At 39.0% G+C, this 16,355-nt stretch overlaps 1 protein-coding gene across 4 annotated transcripts in view; it reads right to left on the bottom strand.

Annotated features, from left to right (window-relative positions):
* Positions 1-7,977: 7,977 nt before the first annotated feature.
* Znf280d (zinc finger protein 280D) overlaps positions 7,978-16,355 on the bottom strand; it is an 86,344-nt gene continuing 77,966 nt past the window's right edge. For 2 of the 4 annotated variants that reach the window (XM_032911181.1, XM_032911182.1), the window contains 2 exons: positions 11,420-11,475; positions 7,978-9,840 (listed from right to left, as the gene is read on the bottom strand). In XM_032911181.1, coding sequence (XP_032767072.1) covers positions 9,246-9,840; positions 11,420-11,475 — 651 coding nt within the window. In that variant the 3' untranslated portion in view covers positions 7,978-9,245. The remainder of the gene's footprint in view (positions 9,841-11,419; positions 11,476-16,355) is intronic. The other 2 variants (XR_004388857.1, XM_032911183.1) reach the window with 2 other exon arrangements.

The raw sequence follows: 16,355 nt of genomic DNA, 5'->3' as shown, positions 1-16,355 counted from the left end.
GTAAACACTTTTATCACCTGGGAACCAAGCATTCAAATATGTGAACTCTGCCTCTTCCTCCCACTCCCATTCCCATTTTTTTTTTTTTTTTTTTTTTTTTTGAGATAGGTTTTCTCTGTATAACAGCCTTGGCTGGCCTAGAACTCAATTTGTACTCCAGGCTAGCTTCGAACTCACAGGGATCAGCCAGGATTAAAGGCATGTGCTACCAGGCCCAGAAGTATGGGAATTATTTTCATTCAAACCACCACCCTGACTTATCTCACTGAGCATATTATCTTCAAGAGTCATCCATGTTGCAGCATGCATCAACATTTTCTTTGTCTTAAATTTAACTTTTAACAAAAAAGAAAAAGAAAAAGAAAAAAAGAAAAAGCAATCCTATTGTAGGTGCTGGAGAGATGGCTTATGGCTGTGTTCACTGTCCATGTAGAATTCTAGAGTTTGGTTCTGAGCATCCCTGTGTTCATTACCCATGACTCCAGCTCCAGGACATCCAGTGCTCTCTTCCACCCTCTGCGTACACAGCACTCGTGCACATACATGCACATGCACACAAATGTGCACACAAATGTGCACGAGCTCAGCAGATAATCAAACAGATCACACGTTGAGGTAAAAATGAACATATACCAAGATAACAATGTTGACAACCTAGTGAGGTTGAAGGTGTTCACCCCTGAAACCACCTCTGCAGCCAATGTTGCTGTCTTTGTTGGGGTAATTAGTGTGTATGTGCTAAGCATATGTCCTAGAAAATACATTTAAATTTACAACTTGGAGTTGCTAGCTAGAAGTGCTATTCTGTGCAGGTGTTTACTCTCTTAGTCATCCAAATTCTAGCCTTTTCTGGAACTTTATGCAACTTTGGCAGTATCAGCACATTTTGGCACTTTCTACCCATCTGGGAACGACATGTCTTCTCTGTGTTCCTACAAACTACTTTATTTTAGATTCCTGGTACAGGCTGTGTGTCCCTTAACTGAAATGCTTGGGATACAGAAAGTTTTCAAAATATTGTTATAAGCTTGAGATGCCTGGAAGATGAGACTAAAGTCCCTATATGAAAACCATTTATTTATTTATTTTTGAAAACCATTTATTTTATACACACACACACACACACACACACACACACACACATCGATTGGCTGGAGAGAATTTTATACACTATCATATCTATCTATCTATCTATCTATCTATCTATCTATCTATATATATATATATATCTCAAACATTGTATAGGAGGCCTTTTATCCTTTGGAAGTGCTTAGAGAACCATGCTGTGAGCTTCTCTTTTGTAACCTGAGGTCAGGTGTGAGACTACCCATCTGAAGCGGCCTATTAGCTCACACTTGATTGTAGGCCATTTTGGACTTCAGACTTTCAGATTAGTGGGGTTCCATTTGCATTCTCTCTCTCTGTCTCTCTCCTTCCCTCCCTTCCCCACCTCTCCTTTCTTTTGAGGTGTAATGGATCAAAACCAGGGTCTATCACACTCTATGTAGTTGGTGCTCTGACTAATGTCAACTCAGAAGTGAGTACATACCATACGTGTCTTTCTGGCTCTGGGTTATCTCACTCAGGATATTCTCAAATTTCATCTATTTGCCTGCAAAATGCATGGTGTCTTTGAATAGTACTCCATTTGTTTAGATATACCACATTTTCTTCAACCATTCTTCAGTTGAAGGACATTTAGCTTGTTTCCAGTTTCTGGCTACTATGAATAAAGCTGTTATGAACATAGTTGGACAAGTGTCTCTGTGGTATAGTAGGACATCTTTTGGGTATATGCCTAGGAGTGGTATAGCTGAGTCTTGGGGTAGAACTATTCCCAGTTTCCTGAGAAACCATCAAATTGGTTTCCAAAGTGGTTGTACAAGTTTGCACATCCACCAGCAATGGAGGAGTGCTCCCCTTGCTCCACATCTTTGCCAACATGTGCTGTCACTGAATATTTTTTATCTTAGCCATTCTGACAGGTTTAAGATAGAAGCTCAGCATTATTTTGATCTTCATTTCCCTGATGACTAAGGATGTTGAACATCCTTTAAGTGCTTCTTGGCCATTCAAGATTCCTGTATTGAGAATTCTCTGTTTAGCTCTGTATCCCATTTTTAAATTAGGTTATTTGGTTTTTGGTGTCTAACTTCTTGAATTCTTTCTAATATTTTGGATATTTGTCCTCTGTTATATGGAGAACCAATTGACAGTGTCCTTTGCCTTACAGAGGCTTTTCAGTTTCATGAAATCCCATTTATCAGTTGTTGAAATTAGAGAATGAGCCATTGGTGTTCTGTCCTGTACACTTTTTATTTTTATTTATTCTTATTTTTATTTTTTTATATTTCTTTACTTATATCTCAAATATTATTCCCTTTCTCAGTTTCCTGTCCATAAGCCTCCATTCCCTCCCCTCCCCCTCCCCATATGGGTAATCCCCCCATACATCCCCCTTAATTCCCCCTCCCCCATATTCCCCTGCACTGGAGGTTCAACTTTGGCAGAACCAAGGGCTTCCCCTTCCACTGGTGCCCCAACAAGGCTATTCTCTGCTACATATGCAGTTGGAGCCCTGGGTCAGTCCATGTATAGTCTTTCGGTAGTGGTTTATCCCTGGAAGCTCTGGTTGGTTGGCATTGTTGTTCTTATGGGGCTGCAAGCTCCTTCAACTCTTTCAATCCTTCCTCTAATTCCCCCCAAGGGGGTCCTGTTCTCAGTTCGGTGGTTTGCTGCTAGCATTGACCTCTGTATTGGATATGCTCTGGATGTGTCTCTCAGGAGACATCTATATCCCGTCCCTTTCAGCATGTGTTTTTTTAGCTTCATCAACCTTATCTAGTTTTGGTGGCTGTATGTAGATGGGCCACATGTGGGGCAGGCTCTGAATGGCCTTTCCTTCATTCTCTGCTCCAAACTTGGCCTCCATATCCCCTCCTATGAATATTTTTGTTCCCCCTTTTAAGGAGTGAAGCATCCGTACTTTGGTTATCCTTCTTCTTGAGCTTCTTGTGGTCTGTGAATTGTATCTTGTGTTGGAATTTTGATGGGAATTGTTTTGAATCTGTAGATTGCTTTTGGTAAGATGGCCATTTTCACTATGTTAATCCTACCAATCCATGAGCATGGGAGATCTTTCCATCTTTTGATATCTTCCTCAATTTCCTTCTTCAGAGACAAGTTCTTGCCATACAGGTCTTTCACTTGATTGGTTAGAGTTACACCAAGATAGTTTACATTATTTATGGCTAAAGGGTGTTGTTTCCCTAATTTCTTTCTCAGCCTATTTATTGTTTATATAAGGGAGGGCCACTGATATTTTCAAGTTAATTTTGTATCCAGACATTTCGATGAAGGTATTTATCAGCTGTAGGAGTTCTCTGGTAGAATTTTTGGGGTCACTTATCTATACTATCATCTGAGAATAGCAGTACATTGAATTCTTCCTTTCTAATTTGTATGCCCTTGATCTCCTTTAGTTGTCTTACTGCTCTAACTAGAACTTCAAGCACTATATTGAATAAATAGGGAGAGTGGCCAGCTTTGTCTTGCCTCTGATTTTAGTGGAATTGCTTTAAATTTCTCTTCATTTATTTTGATGTTGGCTATTGGCTTGCTGTGTATTGCTTTTATTCTGTTTAGGTATGTGCCTTGTATCCCTGATCTTTCCAAGACTTTTAAAATGAAAGGGTGTTAGATTTGTCAAAGGCTTTTAAAGCATCTAATTAGATGATCATGTGTGGTTTTTTCCTTTCAGCTTTGTTTATATGGTGGATTATGTTAATGTATTTTTTTTTTTTTTTTGGTTCTTTTTTTTCGGAGCTGGGGACCAAACCCAGGGCCTTGCGCTTCCTAGGCAAGCGCTCTACCACTGAGCTAAATCCCCAACCCCTGTATTTTTGTATATTGATCTACCCCTGCATCCCTGGGTTGAAGCTGACTTGATCATGGTGGATGATATTTTTGATGTGTTCTTGGATTTTGGATTCAGTATTTTTGTTCATAAGTGAAATTGGTCTGATATTCTCTTTCATTTAAATTACAAAAGAATTTAAGGGAGAATAGCTTGTTGGCTCACAGTTTAAGGTTACAATAAATCACTGTAGGCTAGTCAAGATGACTGCAACTTGAAGCATTTAGTCATATTTCATCCACAGTCAAGAGTAGAAAGAAATGAATTAGTGCATTCATGCTTGTGTTCTGCTGGTTTTCTCCAATGATACAACGCAAAATCCCTTGCTCAGGGAATGGTGTCATCCACAGTGGCAAGCATTCCTACTAATCAAGACCATCACCCACAGACATGCTCAGGTCAACCAAATCTAGACAATCTTACTGGCTGTCTTCCTACATTATTCTAGATTGTTTCAAGTTGACAAACTAACCAGCACAGGTGGTGATACTGCCTTTCAATTAACTTAATCACTCATGTGCCTTTGCTAACAAAAATTCCTCCTCAGTTCCTTTATATAGTTTTTTGTTACAGGAACTGGAGAGATGGTTCTGCAGTGTCTTATTTATGGTTTTACTGCTGTGAACAGACATAACCAGGACAACACGGTTATGGGGGTTTGCACTTAGTGTGAGGTCAGGTCCAATCTCATTCTTTCACAGATGGATATACAATTTTCCAAGCATTGTTTACTGAGGATAAAAATATTTTCTGTTGTGTATTCTTTCCCTTCTGGGAGGATCTGCTGACAGCATTTATGTGTGTTATTTGAGTTCTCTACTCCTTAGATCTGCAGGTTTACTAAAAGTATATTGTTTTGATGCCTGTAATTCTAGTATTTTCTAAAATTAGGGAGTATAATTCTTCTAGCTTTGTTCTTGCCCCAAACTGACATGACAATCTAGAAATGTCTATGCTTCTACAGAGTTCTAAATGCTGTTTTTGCTCTATTTTTTAAGTTGGAATTTGGCTAGTGATTTTATTAAAACCTTGTTCAGGGAGCATGTAGGTTTTGACAGCATTAATTCTTAAAAAGTGACACAGACAGGATATCTTTCCAGTTATTTGTGTTTGAAGGCTACAGATGTAGCCTGAAATGTTACTGTATGATTGATTCTAAAATGCAAATACCCAGAACAGAAAACAAATCTGTAGCATGGTGGTTTCCAAGATTGAGGGAAGAGGGCAATGGGGAGAAGCTGCTTAATTGGCAAGATGGTTTTACTCTGGCTGGAAAGGTTTGGGAACCAGAGGTAGAGTTGCACAACACTGTAAACACACTATGTGCTATTTCCACTGCTCACCTTAAAATGCTTGACTTCCCATTACACGGTTTCATCTTAAAATTTATTTTTTAAAATTAAAAATTTTGTGTATGTATATGTGAATGTCTTCAAAGGTCAGAAGCATGGAATTCCTTGGAGCTAGAGTTACAGGCAATTGTAAACCACCCAACATGAAATTTAGAGATGTCACGCCCCTGCAAGGGCAGCATACACGCTTGATCACTAAGCAAGCCATTTCCTCAGCTTCCACCTTAACAAACTGTGAATGCCACCCACGTTGTTGTGAGACGGACCTGAACCTGCAGAGGGCTCATAGGCAAAGCTACCTCAAAAGAATAATGATGTGTCACCACTTAAAGATTACTGCTTCATTGTGCCTGGTTCATTATCTCAGAGTGATGAAGGAGCACACCTGATTAGCTGTCAAAATCAAATGCTCACACATTAATTCAAGGGAGCTGGTGAGGCAAGTGTTGTTTTTTTTCCATACATATATAGAAAGACAGGCCTCATAGGTCAAAAACGTTACTAAACAGATGCCTTTTTCTCCAGAAGAGTAAATATGTGTTCCATGTCTGAGGACCCGATTTGATTCCTAGCACCCACATGACGCAGTTTACCACCTGTAAATTCAAACTTTGTGGATCTCATCATGGATCAGATGCTCCTCTTCTGGCATCTGAAGACACAGACACACATGCTCACACTTAATGTTTTTTTCCTAAACTTAGAAACAGACGTTTCAGCTGAAAAGGCACATGGCATTGTAATAATCTAGTAAAGATGTTTGTAATCCCTCTTTAAAGTGTGTAACACATATAAGCCTGTTTTATAGTTAATAAAATTGTATGGACTTGAAGTAACAGGTGTGTGTGTGTGTGTGCGCGTGCGTGTGTGTGTGTGTGTGTGTGTGTGTGTGTGTGTGCGCGCGCGTGCGCATGTGGTGTTAAGTCCAAGCATGCTATGTTTGTATGTGTAGGTGCTGCCTATGTGTGGGAGGTCAAAGATCTCTCAACTGAGCCCAGAGCTTGTGGATCTGGCTAGTCTAACTAGCCAACTCACTCTGGGGATCCCATCTCTGTCACTACATGCCGAGTGCTGGAACTACAGGACGCTGTCACACCTGCCCTGCATATATGTAGGTGCTGGAAATCTGTATTCTGATCTTTGTCCTTGTGCAGCAGATGCGGAGCCTCAGGGAACAGAAATGGTAATAGAAATAATGTTAACCACAAAAATAACTATTTTAACAGACAGCTATAAAAGTGCAATGATGTATCTTTAAATTGCACACTTACTTTTCTGAGTGTGTAAAATTATAGGCTAACCTCTCCCATATTGCTATTTATAGAAGGACATACCAGGAGGCATTTGTTTAAAAGTTCAGGCTGTTATTCTGGAGGCAGATTCTTACTGTGGAGTCAGGCTGCCTGGAACTTGATCCTCCTGCTTCGGCATCCTAGGAGTTAGCACTATAATGCCTGTGCTATCGTGCTTAAGCATGGCTCGTTCAGACATCTCTGATTCCATATGTATAAACTACTGTGAAATGATAAATGAAACTGTAATTAATCACCAATAAGAGATATCTGGAAAAAAAGCTTTTTAATAGAGAATATTTAGTTCTAGCAATCGTAGGTGTGTTAAAAACACCAGCTTTAGAACAAGGTCAAGTTAGGCCCAAGTTCTGGCATTGTGATCCTATGTGTGTACAGCTAAGGTTAAAAAAAAAAAACAAAAAACATGCACCCAACATGCTGCTGTAAATAAAATTATACAAACAGGTTCAGTAGTTACATATTCCGCGCTGCTGTTTTCATGCTACAAACCACACAGACCTCAGTATTCACTGTGGACAGGTCTGCTCTGGACTGCTCACTACTGCGTAGAGGCTGGTTTTGTGTATCTGAATTGTTAGTTCCTGACTCAGGAGGCAGTACGAAGACTATGTAAGAAGGAAGCCTGCACACCGCTAGGCGCAAGGCTTCTTTCCCTGTTGTCCATCCCCTGCTACTTTTCTTTCTGGGCAAGGCAACTAAGAGTCCAGCACCAGCTCCTTCTTACACAGGGCAAGCACAAACAGCTCACTCATCAGTGACTTTGAATGTGGTAATGGATACAGCAGCAAACTTTACAAAGCCCAAGGAATTGGATACTTTGGAGACATTTTGATCTGAGGGTTTTGTCCACGTGTTTTATAGCATAAGAAAACAGGCTTGTCAGGAAACTGAGTGCTCCTGAGAACTTGGTCCTCCTCACACAGGTAAACGTTTTCTAACCCCAGGCTCACAGGTTTATAACGTTATAAAACATTTTTTTGTGTGCCAGATTTGTGTTACAACTAGTCTTCGGTGAAGGAAAGATAAAAAAACCATCTCTTCAAATATTCAAGTAAACAATTCTACTTTTCCTGTTCAACCTATTTAAATTGATGAGGAATACTATTGTTTCTCTTTTTTTTTTTTTTTTAAAGTTTTCCACCTTTTTTTTTTTTTTTTTTTTTTCGGAGCTGGGGACTGAACAGGGCCTTGCCCTTGCTAGGGCAAGCGCTCTACTACTGAGCTAAATCCCCAACCCCACTATTGTTTCTCTTGACGTGTAAGAATTACTCTCTGTGTTAGCTGTGTGTCCCTTGTATTTTCAGTTCAGTCTGTTAGTAAAGCACACAGCAGAGCTCGCTGTACAAAGAACAACTGCTTAAGCACCAAACAGGCTGACCAAGCACGGATCTGAATATAAAATTATTCAAAGACAGGTTTTTATTGCAAATATTTGCTCAAAAACTACTATATACAACAGAATTTTAACAGGCCTTGAAAACATTTAACATTCAATTAAACAGTTTCAAAGAATTCAAAGTACATTTTAAGAATTAAAAATGCAGCATTTAAAATAAAACTTTATTAGTACTTAAAAGCAAATTATTGTTATATTCACTTCTATATCTAAAAAAATCAACTTAGTAGCTGACTTACGGATAAATTAGGCTAATTCCCACCCCCCGTCTTGTTTTTGAACATATGCTTTAGGGTCCCATTAGAAGTCTCTACTTTTACAATTGAGGACGTCCCTTAACATAGTTGAGTACATGCGAAGGCATGTTTTTAGTTCAATTCCTTTTGCCTACATTCTACCATACTTTGGTTTGGTTTCCAGACCATTTTTATGGGTCTACTGCTAAAAATCATTGAAACAATATTAAAAGCATAGTAGCCATTTAAGAGTTTCAATAACAGATTTCTACTTTATACAACTAGTCCATGGGGACTGGGGTGGGGTTCTGCACAGCTTATACACCGACTAAAAGCACAAATATAAACTTATATTTTCATAATTTCACTTTCACTGAAAGTTTAATAAAGGTAAGCTGACAGCCTGGCAGGCTAACACTTGCATGGAGGCGCACAGATTCTAAAATTCTGTTTGCATGCTTCTGACAGATTGGAATGTTATATTAAATCCAAACTTAATTTTTATATTCATCCAAGTTCTCAACAGGCCAACTTAGCACTCTAAGCATGCTTTATTACCAGGATCATAGTAAAAACAAAGCCTTTATTAATAGTAACAATTGATTGGCAGTTCAAAGGTATTTTCAAAAAAATGCATGGTTTTAAATCTCTTTCTTTAAGTTTACTAAAAGGAATATTCAGATGATGAGGACTTTAAGTTTAGTACTAATGAAAGTTTGAAAAGTCTGATGAGCATAGCTATCTTATAATAATTTCATATTGGTAAACAAGATTTTATCAAAAAGTGCTAAGAGACCCTTGGATGACAAACTTAGTTTTCACTAAAGTTCTGTTCAGGTTTTTAAAAATGTGGAAATTCATACTAACCATGCTGTTACTGGTAAACTGATTTAATAAGATTGAACGTACAGATGAAGTGTATGACGGACCTCCCTCCACCTCCCACTGCTGACCTCTAGCACAGCACTCCTGAGCTCACCGGACAGTTCTAAGTGCTTTCTGTTGGGAATGAAACATGGAATGCCTCGTCGTTCAGCTTCCTTCCTGTCCGCCTGCCAGGTCTGCTGCCGACTCTGCTCTACGAGGGCTACTTCCTCCAGGACTGCCACCTGTTCCACCAGATACTGCGTCACTGGTGCTGGCTGAAGGGTCTTCACCACTATGGTGGACCTCTGTGGCTTCAAACTCCAGGACTTCTGATGGCGTCAAAGGTTCCAAACGAACGCTGTCTTGCTCACTAGCATCAGAATTCACAGATTCAGGTTCCTCCCCCTGCCTCAGACACTGACCAAGGCCAACACCCTCCGGTGTTAGCTGCAAATCCTGACTAATCTCTGAAGACAACTCAGCTTCAGTGGGACTGTGCTCTTTAATCTGATCATCTGTGCTTTCTGAACTTTGGTCCCTCTTCAGCTCCATTTCCTGACAGGTGTGATGTGTTTGCTCTTCCTTTTCCATATTATCTGTTCCAACATCTGGACCACGACTCAAGACGTCATTTGAGCTGCGTACGTCTTCTGTGTCTGAAACGGTCACATTTCTTTCACGGTTTGCTGCTGCTGCAGCTTCACATATACTTGCATCACGCCCAGTGTCGTCTTCTGATGGAGGAGCTTTATCCTGCTTACTGAAAACAAAGCCGCTTATTAACCACTCATAAAATGATGCAACCCAAATAAAGGAATACTCAGGTAGAACATGTCAGAGACTTGACTACCCAAACAGATACGTCCCTGAGCCCTGGCTATTCTCTTACAACTTGGAGAGGGCTAAGGCAAAACTGCTGGAGCCACAAATAAAAAGGAACCTGAACCCTGAGCGCCTACAGCTGCTTCTGGCTGTCTCTATCCTAGACAACTGAGCGAAGCTCTGCCTGTGTCTGGATCAAGTTAAGCGTCCCTAATATTCAGTAAAGTTCCTAACAATCAATCTATGGAAAAGTCTAATTTCTTTTATGTTGTATGTACTCTATGCTTAGATGTCTTTCCTATATAAAATCAAATCAGCGTTCCCAAGCATTTTCCTGATTTTTGATAATCTCATATACTTGAAAACATATGAAAGGAATGCATATGTATGAGTGATGTTTATTTTCATACAGATTTAGGTGTATGCACACATATTTCTCTGACCCTGGTATGTAAACTGGAATAACTGAATGAATCATAAAATGGTGGAGCCACTTATATAGATTTAAGGATGATTATTTTAACAAAAACAAATCACCACATATTCCTATTTATAATAGTTAATCTATCCAGAATTTGAACACTTTTTTTCTCAATGTGCTGAGTGACTACCCAGTGAGGATATCAGGTGTCATCCACTCTGAGACCACTGAAAATACAAAGCAATTTCTCTGCAATTTACTTTGCTCTATTGATCTGCATTTAGACCAATCTTGAGGCAATACTGTTAGTTTCCAACTAAACCCCACTGAAAATTTCAACTAAATCATTGATTACATAGAAAAAAGTCATGTGAAAAATGGTCTCTCATGAAAGCTAGCTTAATGTTTGCTTGTCTCCATCCATGTCTCATTTATGTTGCTACCGTGAAAGACATTTTTGTGGGCTGGAGAGATGGTTCAGCGGTTAAGAGCGCTGACTGCTCTTCCAGAGGTCGTGAGTTCAAATCCCAGCAACCACATGGTGGCTCACAACCATCTGTAATGGGATCTGATGCCCTCTTCTGATGTTACTGAAAGACAGCTACAGTACAGTCATATAAATAAAATAAATCTTAAAAAAAAAAAGACCCTTTTGTTCATGTATCAGACAATCATTTTTGTTCAGATCACATTTGATGGACTACTGAGTAATGTACAGATGATGTGTTTATTTTCCTACTGCTTAGGTGACATTTTGTTCAACCTCATTGCTCAGAACTCTAGGATAATGATGTAAGGAGGCTAGATTATTTTACTAGAAAAAACCAAAAACATCTTGATACAGTCTCAACATTTTACTTTTGTTTGTGGGGTAGGCTGTTATTCTCAACAGATTAGCAAATAGCGTACTATAAAATATAAAGATAAAAATGAGAAAATTACATAATTTAATTGTCCAATCTCATAATCTGTAGTATCCTATAACCGTTTTCATTTATTAGAGAAAATTGCCAGCTGTCAGTAAAATATAATTTAGGTCAAATATTAATTTGTTTCATTAAATTAATCAAGAGTCTTATTTTTCCCTTATTCTTACCTTTCAGAATGTGATGCTCCTGGTTCTCTTTCAGCTGTACTATGTCTTGCTGTTTCCTGAAACAATAACACTTTTACACTCACGGTATTATTATTATTATTATTATTATTATTATTATTATTATTATTATTATTATTATTATTATTAAGTGTTGTCCTTGATAGAAGCAACTTAAGTGTACAAGCTAATACACCAAAGGAACAAAAAATGAATTGTTCAATCTTATTTTCAGTCTTAACGTGTACAGTAGAACAGGCATTTTTTCAAATCCATACATTTTCAGTACACCAAAAAGTTTTGAATTAAAGTCAAGAAGCAGTACCCGACTTTATTAAGAACTATTTCCCAGCTGAAGGTAGTGCCTTACATCTTTAATTCCAGCACTTGGGAGGTAGAGACAGAAAGATCTCTGTGAGTTCAAGGCCAGCCTGCTACATACTGAGTTCCAGATCACTAAAGACCACAAAGTAAGATGTTGCCTATTTTCCTTACCAAGGTTTTCAAATGTGGAAGTTATTCAAGCAGAAAACTAGTTGAAACTTGAATATAAATAACAAGATACCAACCCCCAGAATCTTATGCATATAGCAGATACTAAGGAAAAAAACACTTGAAATTTTTATTTCATATTTAAGAATTATGTGAATTCTTCCACTGTCAAGCCACATGTATGAAAAGACAGATATATTGAAGAAATATTTTGCTCATTTCAAATGTTGAGTGTGAGAAAGGAATATTGAAAAACCTCCTTCTAGTGGGAGCGGTTCAGCAGTCCCTGACAACTACCAGCCTCCAAGCACATACGCTGCATGGAGTGTACTAAGAATTACACTGAGTTTCATTTAGTCCACATGTCACACAATTGATCACAACCGATGTCCGTACAACTGAGAAGTAGAGAGAGCACAAAGTCCAAGCGATACACCACACAGAGATCTTGCTCATAACCCCAGCAGACTCAAGCCTGTGACACGAATCACACTATTTATGTCCTTATTTACCCAATTCTGCTAAAAAAATTAAACCTGAGAATTAAGCAATTTCACTCATAAAAAAACAAAAAACAAAAAACAAAATACCAACCATGCTTATTAGTAAAGACATGTCAGCAAAGTTGTAGAAGCTGGCACATGGCTGGAATAGTGAGGACTCAGCAGGATGGTGGAAGTGACAGCGATGCTATGGGAGGGCAATGAGGGGGTGAGTCGATCCGGACAGGGGACTCAGATGCGAGGCTTTGAGAGAAACCTGGTCTAACGCTGAGCATGTAAAAGGCAAAACTGATGCACAGTAACTGTTGGGAATCTAACTGCTCCTTCTCCAACTCACAAAAGGTTAGGTTCCTCCCCTTACCACAGAGGTAAACAGTCAGCTCTTTGAACTATCTAATCAAGACTACGTGAGGACCAGAAACAGCAAAGAACAACATGAGGGACTGGATTTCTCTTTGTAAACACTAATCAGTCCCCAAACACCCCTCCCTGTAAAGATTGTGTTGAGTGTGTGAAATCTCTTCATAAAATTCTTCACCTCAGCATTAGCACACCGGATTTCACTACAGCAAAGTCTAAATAATATCCATGCAAACTGTGAAGGTTGCATGCACACAACTTCAGTAGGTAAATTCACATTAAATTCATGTCAGGAGGTCTCAAATTTGATTTACAGACACCCGGGGAATCCATGTTAGATTTCAGGAATTAAGTGAAGTCACAATTCTTAGTATAATACAAGACTAGCGAGGACATCATAACACAAATCAAGACAAAAGCACCCACACTATACCAGCAGTTAGTGTATTCTCCAGTACCAAGCACAAGCAGAACTAATTATTTTTTATTATTATTATTATTATTATTATTATTATTATTATTATTATTATTATACTGAGGATCAGCCCAGGACTATGCGCAATGTACATCTTCGGTTTCAGTCTTTGAACTCATGTCTTATCAATATTCTGTGCATATAATTGAAGCACTTGGGAGGCAGAGGCAGGTGCATCTCTGTGAGTTTAAGGTCAGTTTTGGTTTACAAAGTGAGAATTTCAGGACAGCCAGGGCTACCCAGAGAAACTTTGCCTCAAAAACAAAACAAAACAAACAAACCAAACCAAAAGGCACCTTTCTTAGATACAACCTACATGTGACTCCACAAATGACTAGTAGATTTTACTCTGAAAAGAGGAAGAGGCAAAACATTGGGGATTAAAGATGGCTGGCTGAAGTGCTAGAAACACAAAAACTACATAAGCAACAAAAGCAAGCAGACCTCTAGCACGTCCCTCCCAGGGAAGGAAGTAGAGGCTAACTGTACAAAGACAGCAGGCAGGCCACTTGCTGAAGACGGATAGTCCTAGCCAAAGGAGAAGCCTACATCTTAAATCTGGTAAGAAATTTTAGTAGGAAAATAACTCTTCCTGTATGGCAGGACCAGAACTGGAAAAGAAATCCGTTTTACAAAAGCCCCATATTACATCACAATATACTATCTTGAGAAGGAACCTGTTTGGGCCTGAGCTATTTCTGGAAACCAAAAAGCAAGGGAGAATCCCAAGTCAGGGTGCCTGGAGACGCTAACACAGAGAAGAGGATGCAAGATGATGAACACACTAAGCAGTTTAGGCAGCAGGTAATTCATGATAGGAAGGTCCAATGGTCAGTGACCACTTGTATGACAATTTGGGGACTTAGGATCACTGGGAGATAGATGACAGCCCTCAGCCTGAAGTTGGCAGATAGCTCAGACTCTGGAGAGGCCTCCTTGCAATGTGAGATCTGATGCTAGCAAGAATGAGAAACTTAAGCCTCCTCCTTCCTATCTCCAGGGTGATCCACTGCTAGGCAGGCTCTGAAACTGTTTGGTTCCCTCAGGTCTCTTTGGCATAGATTAGTTTGTTTCCTCTACTCTTTGATGCCCTTGAGAAAATTCTTCAATCTGAATGCTCATCCTCAAAGGCACACAAACTGAAAGGTATTGGGAGCAAGTAAGAACCTGTTTAACCTTCAGTCCACAGAACCAAGATGTGGCTAACAGCGATTCCTAGTACACAAAGAAAATTTAGCACTAGGAGACACGGAGCCCAGGGCAGAACACACATGCACCATATGTTGAGATCAGAGGACATTTTGCAGAAGTTTGTCCTATAGGCTTGGTGCCAAGTGCCCTTACCTGCTAGCCACCTTGCTAGCCTATGCCATTTTATTTTCTATTAGTTACTGGTGGGATAGTCATTGGCTTTAATTATTTTAAATTCTATTTCCATGTCTTGTTTTGTTGCCTACTAAGGCAGTTTGTCTATTCTGTAGTACTATAGACTGAGCCCTCATAGAGAAGGCTGCCTACTTCTAAGTAAACTAGGACACATAAGCTACAACTCAGAAACACAAGAGAAGTTAAAGAGCAAGGCAACTTTAGAAATGAAAATAGGATAAAACAAGAAGCACAGTGCAGTTTATCACAAATAGACTAGATGAAGTAGAGAAAAGGACAGCAGGGACAGAACAAGACTGAGGAAATATTGCAATCAGATGTCAATAAAAGAGAATGCAAACAAAAACAATAACCAAACTTTAACTCTGGGACATGATGAAGAGACCAAACCCAAGAATCCATAGGTTAGAAGTAACTGAGAAATAAACAAGATCCAGAAACCTATTTAATGAATTTCTAGCAGAGAAACCCCCAAATGGAGCAAAAGATCTTGTCTTGTGTCACACTGAGAGTGGAATGCTGGGCTGGAGGGATGCCCGGACACTGCACCTGCTCTGAGCTATCTCACGTGGCTGCTAGCATTGCTTTACACAGAGAAACTGTCAATTTTCCTAGTAAGAAAATAATTCTTCAAAAATTATTTAACATCTTTTTCAAGTTTCATTTGTAACAGGTCACTATATTAATAAATAAAATTGCATTTATTATATAACTACTATCTACACTTACTATATTAAAACTCAACAAAGATTTGTAATTACATGAACGTTTCTGCTTGCACAGCACTACTACGGATTGAAGCTAAGATTAATGAGAACAACCTGCCAGCCTCTCTTCTCTCGTGACTGAACAAGGAGCATCAGAGGAGAATGTCAAATGTAAGTGGGTGTCTTTCATTATCTGCCCCACAAAGGCAGGGAATACAAGATTAAACAAGATTCCATCTTTAAAACTTTCAGATTTTGTTCATCATGAATTATTCTGCATTTACTGTGATGCTTTAAATTACTGAACTAAAATAGTAAATTTAACTTATTAAAATTTTGAGACTTCACCTCTTTAATTTTGTAGCCCAGAGGTGAAGGCCTCATTTGGCTTACTCTAATTTTATCCCTGTGGAATGATGGGCATAGAGGAACAGAAGACAGAGGAGGTAGTCTAAATAAGTAGAAATTTAATTACCGTAACAGTTAGTCACAGTGTAATAATATACCTATCAAAATACACAGTAAATGAAAAGTATGGGGCACGAGGAATGGGAGAAATTGCTTGGCAGTTGCAACTGTTTGCTGCTCTTGCAGGACTGGAGTTCTGATCTCAGCACCCACAGCAGGTGGCTCTTAAGCACACTTACAACTAACTTCAGGATATCTGATGCTGCCTCCTGGTCTCTATGGGTACCTGCACACACAGGCGCACACAGGCACAAACACAAACAACATAAAATGTAACAAAAGGTTCAATATGCATATAACATTTAAGCATACTTAAGAAATTTGATTTGTGTATTTAAAAAGTGGCTTCCCTGACACCAAAAGCAGGGAAATCAAATAAATATGACTTTGATGATTTATTCTAGCTAATAATGTTAACAGGATAGAATAAAGGGGAGATGCTATTGGTATTGGATTTGAGCCTCATCAGTAAACCTGAAGTCCCATAGAAAGAAACTGTTTCTCTCAGGATTTCTCATTAGCAATGAGAAACCCCAAACTGAATTCAG

The sequence above is a fragment of the Rattus rattus genome, chromosome 8 (genome assembly GCF_011064425.1).
Source record: "Rattus rattus isolate New Zealand chromosome 8, Rrattus_CSIRO_v1, whole genome shotgun sequence".
In the NCBI taxonomy this organism is placed as follows: domain Eukaryota; kingdom Metazoa; phylum Chordata; class Mammalia; order Rodentia; family Muridae; genus Rattus; species Rattus rattus.
Note: the sequence above shows the minus strand (reverse complement) of the source record. Positions and strands in the feature narration are given on the sequence as shown.